The sequence below is a fragment of the Physeter macrocephalus genome, chromosome 18, assembly GCF_002837175.3.
Source record: "Physeter macrocephalus isolate SW-GA chromosome 18, ASM283717v5, whole genome shotgun sequence".
Taxonomy (NCBI): domain Eukaryota; kingdom Metazoa; phylum Chordata; class Mammalia; order Artiodactyla; family Physeteridae; genus Physeter; species Physeter macrocephalus.
This window is the reverse complement of record NC_041231.1, coordinates 36,710,091-36,718,937: the sequence shown is the minus strand read 5'-3', so window position 1 is coordinate 36,718,937 and position 8,847 is coordinate 36,710,091. Positions and strand designations below refer to the sequence as shown.

The window sequence follows — 8,847 nt, the reverse complement described above, 5'->3', positions numbered from 1 at the left end:
GATCTGGGACTGTCCTCAGTTATTATTAACATGTCAACCAAAAACTCTGTCTGATGACTTACTGCCCCATCTCATTTTGGCCTCAAAATACTATTACCTGGCTGGGTCACCCGCCTAAGTAACTGGGCCTGGACCTGAATGACTTCTTATTCTCTCTGGAGATCAATATGCCTCAAAGGCCCAGGACTCAGCCCTCTAGAGGACTCCTGCCCCAGTATGACCAGGCTGGGCCCATCCAGGTAGTCCCTGTTGCTTGTAGCTGACCTGAGAGAAGAACACACCTCTTCCTGGGCTTTCACCTCCCTGGTCACTCTCTTAGCAAAGCTGACTGTGTCAAATGCTAATGTGTCAGATACGTCATATGTGTAGGACGTTGGTGAGTTAAGATAAACAACTAGCTCCCTAACTTCAACTACCTGCACTGGTCTCCTGTACAGAGGACACCATCAGAGCCACAGAGCCTTTTACTCTCAGGATGAAGGCCTTTCACTGAGATCATCCCTATATTCTAGTTCTTGTTTCCCCAATGTCTAAAAGCCTGTGACTTGGCAGAACCTTAATCTGAATTCTGTCCTATCATTTTCACTGTCCACTCCATTTGTGAGTCAAAAATGCAGCTCTGCTTAAAATAAATGTTTTATTTCCGGCATGAGATGGGGAGGGTTAAAAAAAAAAAAGTGAAACTAATATGGCAAAACCAGGAAGTTGAACTTCTCAACTATTCAGAGTTGGGCATTCATACTGTCGTTTCAATACTTGGTAAAATAGAGTTTGATTCTGCTGAACATCACAATCATTCGTATTTCAAAATAAGTACCCAAACTCTAAATCCAAACTAAAGCATCACCTGATTTTTGGACTATCACAATTTTCCCTTCTATTTTCATAATAAGTGAGTTTATTTAGCAAGCTCGCTGCCCACGGTCATGGAGCCCAGTTGATGTTTCCTCTCCAGTCCTCCACACTGTCCCTGGGGCCACTTTCTCAGAGATGCCTCCTTTCATGTGCAAAGTTGAGTATCTACCCTAAGGCAGCACCTAATGGTTCCTTTGGGGCATGCACCATTTTTTGGCTTCAATAAGAAATCACTCTGAAAACGTTCCAAAGTGAATTTTCGTACATTAATAGGACTGACAATCTCCTTCACAGAACATATGCCAACAATGGAATGGCAGGACAGTCACGTGTGGGCAGGAGCTCTGTGCTCATCTCAGATTCCACGGTGACAACATGGAACATCTCTTCTCCAACAAGATGCCTGGTTTTATGGGGGAGACAGTTCTGCAGCCCACTTGTCTCTCCCTCAGAGCAGCTGCAGGAAACTTGATGCCAGAGAACAGACAAGCACGTTCTTCTCCCAAGAAGCTGCCAGCTGCCTTTACAGAGCAGGGAGTGTGGCATTTGCATCAAAGATAAATACAAACCTCTTCTTTCCATCAGGGGGGCAAACCTTCCCTTCCCCACCTGCTGGGCATGAGCCTGGAAGGAAAAGTCCTGCCCTCCCTACCTCCCACCCCGCCTTGGGATGTTTCTCAGTGTCCCCACTTAACATTGGTCCTATTTGGTGAAGCGGTGAAAACCAGGGTCCCTGGTAGGGGTGCTGAGAAAACAGGGTGCCAAAATCCAGCAGCATCTATGAAAAAGGTGGAAAAAGACACTCACTCCCCCTCAAGGTCACGGGGAGGAGGAGGGAACAAGTATTTTCCCTTTGGAAACAATAATTCTGTACAGAAGTCATTCATAAAAAGAGAACATTTACGTCTCCTTTTTAAAGCAAATTCTTTCCTCTTAAGTTCTCAATACCTATTTTTGGCAGAATGGAGCACAAGAGACAAATCTTTCATTGGGTAAGTACAACAAAAACAAAGTGAAACCTGATTCACAGGCTGGGCTGTGGGGGGGAGTACTTTAAGATTCAAGAATTTAGGGCTTCCCTGGTGGCGCAGTGGTTTAGAGTCCGCCTGCCGATGCAGGGGACACGGGTTCGTGCCCCGGCCCGGGAGGATCCCACATGCCGCGGAGCGGCTGGGCCCGTGATCCATGGCCGCTGAGCCCGCGCATCCGGAGCCTGTGCTCCGCAACGGGAGAGGCCACAACAGTGAGAGGCCCGCGTACCGCCAAAAAAAAAAAAAAAAAAAAAAGATTCAAGAATTTAATGATTTCAGGTCCCATGTCTTCCAAAGATGATACTCAAAGAGCCCACTCATCTTTGTAACAATCCCTTCCTTTTCACCTTCTTAAAAAGAGGTTTGTCATTAGTCAAAACAAGTTCAGCAGATTAAATGACTACCACCTCCACCTACTGCCGTATGTCAGTGGATTCTGACCCCTAACATTCCGGACACAGCTTTAGACCAGAGGCCAAACAAAGCAAAAATTACAACTTCCAGTAATACAGCCCAGTTGGGTATCAGGCTCTTAAAAATAAATTTCCAGGCACCAACATCTGAGATTCAGCACAGTAAATATAACCACAGGAAACCTCACAGGGAGATCTGGCCCCTCCATGACGCCTATTCAGATCAAGATGTGGCCCTGGTGCCTTCTGCACATTGACCAACCCATCTCAGAAAGAATGGTCTATAGATGGTCAGTCTGGCCCTGGGGCTCCCTCCTCAGCCAGATATGCCACCCGCTAAAACATAAAAACTCATTTTTATGAAAGGTGATTGAATATTCAGTCACCTTCTTGACCTTTGACTCAGAGCTTTTTTAACACCCATGGCATTGTAAATGGTATCATAAATTCCACATCAAAAATGGAAAAGGGGCTTCCCTGGTGGCGCAGTGGTTGAGAGTCCGCCTGCCAATGCAGGGGACACGGGTTCGTGCCCCGGTCCGGGAGGATCCCACATGCCACACCCGTGTGCCATGGCCGCTGAGCCTGCGCGTCTGGAGCCTGCGCTCCGTGGCGGGAGAGGCCACAGCAGTGAGAGGCCCGCGTACCACAAAAAAAAAAAGAAAAAAAAAAAGGAAAAGAACATCATCTATAACAACATGGATTCCAGAGAGACTGGCACTTGATTTCCGTGGCTGCAGTGGCATCAAAAGTGCTTTTCAAACAAAGCATTTCAAATCAAAGTAGCCAATAGTGAATAGGCAAAGTTTGCACAGATAAATTAAGTCTGAACAATCAGTGTGGGTATTTTCCTGTTTCTCTTTACATGTTTCCTCCCTACCTCTCCGAATTGGCTCTAATCCAGTCTGACCCAACATGGCAAGCTGCTGTCAGACATAATGGACATGCCTTTCAGAGCTCCACATGGTTTCAGAAAACTGGAGACTGCCAATATACCTGGTAGAGAAGAGAGGCAAGGACAGCAAGTACTGGCCAGGATTTCATTCTGAATATCCTTGTAAGAGACCTCAGCTCCAAGTGGGCCACATACCCAGAGAGACGAGCTGGGGAACCAGAGAGAGGCGGCAGCTAAAGTGGCAATGCTTAGACTCTTCGTTTTGTTACAAAGGAGCGACCGCGTGGAGTTCACCAGTGTAGCTGCAGCAACCAGGTTCTGCTTTGCATGCCCCAGAGGCGAGGAACTTGGAAGGAAGGGCGGGAGGGTCCTCCTCACCTAAGAAAAGAAGAGAGGGCAGAACCGCACGTCATCATTGCACTTCAGTGGGCTGGACACTCAGGCCAGAACGAAGCTGGATCTGGGTTTGAACCACACACTTTGTACAAGTGAGGCAGGCATCCCAGTCAGCTCAAGACTGGGCATTCTCATCCTGCTAACAGGTTCTAGTTCCCTTAGCTGAGGATCCAGGGTTTGCATGCATGACTCCAACTAGTCATAGGCACAGTTAAGAGTAGCTCCAGACAGCATCCTGTGAGGGTTCCCTGGGGAAGCAGGCCCTCCTACCTGGAGCCTGTGCTGAGCTAGGATGGAGAGAATACTGTGCCCTGTGAACCCCAGGTTCAATACATGTGGCTTTAAAGACTTGGGAAGGTGGGGGGTGGTGAACACCACAAGCCCCAACAAAGATACAGGTCCGCAGACCCTCATCTGACACCCTTGAGGACCAATGTGTTTGGTTTGGTTTGGTTTTACAGTATTGTTTCTTTTTTTTTTTTAAGTCTTTATTGAATTTGTTACAATACTGCTTCTGTTTTATGTTTTGGTTTCCTTGGCCAGGAGGCATGTGGGGTCTTAGCTCCCTGACCAGAGATCTAACCAGCATTCCCTGCGATGGAAGGTGAAGTCTTAACCACTAGACCACCAGGAAAGTCCCGGGCCCGGTGTGTTTTGGCATTCAGATGTTTTCACAGTTTAGAAAGGCGACATAATGAACATACTGTATATTACATAAGATGGTACCAGGCAGCTCACCATAATTTATCAACAGTATTTCTACAGCTCACACATGTGAACATTCCCATTACCTGGGATCAGTAGAGACTATGCATGGAGTTTTGTTACTTCCCATCGGGCTGCCGAATAAATTTGCACCGAAATTAGCAAAAAGCTTTCCTGGATTTTGGACTCATGGAGCAAGGCCGTGGCCTGCATCAGGAACCCGACCCACCGACCCTCCTGGCTCCGCGCGCCTTACCCAGGCCTGATGAGGACGACATGCTCTCCGTCAGCGAAGACGTCTCCGTTTGGTCCGTGGAGAGCCCTTCCATCAGGGGCAGGGACAACTCGGATGAAGGCACGGACGAGTCGTAGATGCCTGAGTCCCGTGGCATGTCTGAGGGGCCGGCAGCTTTCACCGCGTGCAGCAGGGGCCGCAGGACCGCGCTGGCGCCCGGAACGGGCCCGGCCTCCACGTCTTCGTCCGGGCCGAACTGCGCGCCCTCAGAGTGCAGGTCGGCCGGCGCCCCGGAGCCAGCGGCCTCGGCCTTGAGACAGAAGTCGCTCTCCGGCCCTGGCTTGCACAGGACTTCGTTTAAAACCAAGCCTGAGTCAAACTTCTTCAGAACCGGTTCCCGGTAGCGGAGTGGGGGGAGATGGAAGGGAACGAACTGCTTCTCAAACCAGTCAGGCTCCTCGTCGATAAACTGGTGCATGTTGCAAATGGCAACGTATAAGGAGCGGCCCGATTTGCTCCGGAAGTAGTTCCTCCTGCTAATGCGTCCGGGGTGCAGCCCCGGCTCCTGGGGGCTGAGGTCCTGGGAATGCAGGTGGGAGCAGAGCTGGGGAAGGTTGTCCATGAGTTTGTACTTGGTGCTCAGGTCCAGGACGCTGGGAACGTCTCCCTCGCAGGAATAATCGAAGTAGACGGCGATGAACTTGCTGAGCGCCGTGGATGAGCTCTGCTTGGCTTGGCGGAGCTTCTCAGCGATGGTAGACACCGCCACCAGAAAGAGCTCCCCTTTCCCCGAGCCTCGGGCGCCTCCTTTGTGCTTGTAGTTCTTCTTGTCTACGAAGTATTTCATGCCTTTGGAACACACCACGATGATGAACTGGGACTCGTGGATCTTCTGGATGACCCATTCTCTCTGCCCTTCTCTGCAGAGGCTGAAGTCTTCCCACAAGTCCAGAGCGACCTGGAAAGTGAACAGGGAACCTCACTCACCTACACAGCTTAGAGAGTTGAGTGACAAGAATGGGAATGTTACAAGAAGGGCACATCATCTGACCCAAATCATTACCAGCACTGCTATACGCAGGCTTCGGGTTACCCAGTTCCAAGGAAGAGCTAACATTCCATGGGCGACCGTCACACACAGGCCCTCTGTATCATGCCCTCATTTTAGCTTAATGTGGGATCGTTACCACTCCCACCCTACAAGTGAAGAGACAGAAGCACAGAGCGTCTAGCAACCCACCAAAGTTACATATCACATGTGGGGCCTTCAACTGACTTAAAGTGTGATAGGGAGCATGGAATACAGAGGCAGTGGGGGTGGGTCTATCTGATGAGTGAGGCTGCCTGGATGGGGGGCAGATCCTGGAGAGAGAACCGGAAGGTGGTGATAGAAGGGTGTGGGTAAGGGATCTCAAAGTGGGCTGGGAAATGGGGTTCAGGTCTGGATGCCAGAGTCACCCGCCCATGCTGCTGGCTGACTCAATGACAGAGTGTGACTGACAAAGAGGACCTCCCTGGCCTCTCACACAGCCCTGGGGTCAGCCTACTGTTTACCAGGTGATCAGTGCATGGAGAGGAAGGTGAGGAGCAGCCGTAACATGGCCATTCTGGTTCACTCACTTGGAGTGACCGGCACCTCTCACCACTTCTCAGCAGTCTACAGGGCCACATCCTTACGAGACCCCTATGAGGCCTTTAACCCCAAGGGGAGGTCTCATAGAGAGTTAGGGGTGGGGCACTGACAAAGAAAAGAACACAAGGTATGCGTGGCCCCTCAGAGGGCTTCACCTTCTCAGACCATCTTCCTCTGATTCTGCTGAAAACGTCTCGGCAATTGTATCAGCCTCTTTCCTTCTGTAGTTCAGAAATTAACTCTCAGTGCCTACGCCCGAACGTGGCAGCCACAGTCCCTTATGTGGAAAGGGGCTCTGAAATGACTTTGCCTTCCTCTTTTTTTTTTTTTTTTTTTCCGGTACGCCGTGGCCTCTCCCGTTGCGGAGCACAGGCTCCGGACGCGCAGGCTCAGCGTCCGTGGCTCACGGGCCCAGCCGCTCTGCAGCATGTGGGATCTTCCCGGACCAGGGCACGAACCCGCGTCCCCTGCATCGGCAGGCGGGCTCTCAACCACTGCGCCACCAGGGAAGCCCTGCCTTCCTCTTTTGCTCTAAAGTGTTACGAAGGGAAGAAAGCCCCCAACATCCATCCAGTTGCTGAAAATAATCCTGAATTGTCTTACATTTTCCTTAATTCTCACTAACATTATGCATTCTGAAAGCTAGCTGGGAATATATACCAAGCACTTTAAAAATGTTCCTACCTGACTCAGCAATTCCATTTCCAGGTATCTACCACTGGAATGGGGCAAAATTGAAATAATGAGATGTTTAACAATTTGAAAAAAACTCAATTATGGTGAATCATTAATATGGATCAAGAGTCTGTTTAAAACTGCTGTTTACAGAGAACTGCTAAGAGTGTAAAAAGTTACTGAGTGAAGAGACAGAAAAAAATAATTCCAATCCATCTAAAATGCAAAACTATATGTATGAGTTCATCTATGCAGAAAAAGACTGGAAGGAAATACAGCAGTTTTAACTGTGGTTCCTCTATTCTCCAGGGTAAGATTACCAACCATTTTGAAATTTGTCATCCTTTTCTAGTTTCCAAATTTTCTATTACACTCATAACTGGAAAGCTTCCCCCCGCCCCCGAGGCTAGTCACTTACGAAGTAGAGCAGAAGGGTTGTCAGTATCTGAAGACAGTGTGCCATCTGTGGGTCCGCACCAGTTTTTCAGTACACAGGCTGATCTGCCAACGTCTAGACCTTCATATATTAGGAAATCGGGCCAGCCTTGTAAACATGCTTAACTGACACTAGGGGACAGCCTCACCATGTGGAGAGTGTCTAAGAAACCCACCAGTCCTCAGTTTCAAAGCACAAATAACTTCCAATTACACAATTATTGTACAATTCTTGCATTTGTAAGAAACAGTGCGCCTTCCATGAAAGCTTCAAACTTCACTCTAAAACGAACACTATGACATTATAGAAAAGCTACATATTAACAGCTTAACTCAAGAGAACAGGCAAGAAACCAGAGGAGACCATTTGAGTACTTAACATATTATTGTTTTCCCTTATTAGCCAAGCTCCCCCCAAAAACTGTCTAAACTCGCCTCTTTACTTGCCATTCTCTCTTTGACCCTCCAGTGCTCTCCAGGATGTCTTGAGTGACCTCCTCCCACCGGCCCCATTGCACGCTCCCAGGGCAGCTGCCATTTCCTCCACCATCCTGTCCCCCATTCCCCCAAGGTCTTCTTAATGCTTAAAACACTTCCTGCCAGGTGGGTGCCACTCAAAGCTTTTGAGCAGGAGTATGTCAGGGTTAGAAATAAGTGTCAGCAAACATTTAGTGCTGGTGATGGGTAGGCCAGCCTGAAAGAAGAGTGCAAGGCTGACCCTAGTTTGGAAGCTAGGCATTTAGCACATGTCCCGTCCAGAAAAAGAAAAGACTTTAGATTCCTCACCTCACAGCCACAGAAGTCCTGGAGGAAGTAGGCAAAACACTGGACGACGTTCATGTGATTCTGGCCATCTTTACTGGAATAGCAGAGGAAGACCTTGGGCCGTGGCCGGAGCCTCTCCCTGGGAAGTGCTGTGATGTACGTGGAGGACTCAGAACTCTCTTCATCTAAATGTGAATATATATTTTCTAAAGTGAACAAGAAGACAGGGTTGGCGCCAATGAGCAAAGCTCTGTCCTGTTCCCTACGACTCGGGACCTAATGCTGTCTTCAAGAAACAACAGTCACCATGTCACCTAGACCACTCCCAGCTCCCTAATTCCACCAGCCCCTTGAATGACCTCTGGGAATGGGACAGCTGGTTTCTGCAGCAGAGCCAAAAATGGACAAAATTTGTTCTTCACCTGAAATTGACCTCGGGGAGGCCAAGAGCACTGCAGCACCACCCCACCCTCTTGCAACTGAGTGCACCTACTAGATCATTAAGCATCAGCAGAGGTGACCTTCTTTAAAACAAAAAAACTTTCATTGAAGGGTTTGGTTTTTTTTGTACGAATTACAAAGGTAAAGTCCATAAATCTTAAGAGTACATCTCAATAAATTTTATCTAAGAATACACCTGTGTAACCGCCACTCAGATTAAGATATATTTCTAAGTTCCCCCGAAGCTTCTCTCCCGCCGTCAGACTTTTATAAGTGATAATGCCCTACCTCTCCTCTTACTCACACCTTTAGTCTTCCTTTATGCTCTTGAATTTACCATCCTGAGTTTGAGAAGAGAAGTATGCCTG

At 48.6% G+C, this 8,847-nt stretch overlaps 1 protein-coding gene across 1 annotated transcript in view; it reads right to left on the bottom strand.

The window, feature by feature from the left end:
* Positions 1-3,459: 3,459 nt before the first annotated feature.
* IL17RD (interleukin 17 receptor D) overlaps positions 3,460-8,847 on the bottom strand; it is a 64,032-nt gene continuing 58,644 nt past the window's right edge. Inside the window, exons 11-13 of the mRNA XM_024124031.3 lie at positions 8,060-8,244; positions 4,552-5,488; positions 3,460-3,572 (exon numbers count right to left, since the gene is read on the bottom strand). Coding sequence (XP_023979799.1) covers positions 3,460-3,572; positions 4,552-5,488; positions 8,060-8,244 — 1,235 coding nt within the window. The remainder of the gene's footprint in view (positions 3,573-4,551; positions 5,489-8,059; positions 8,245-8,847) is intronic.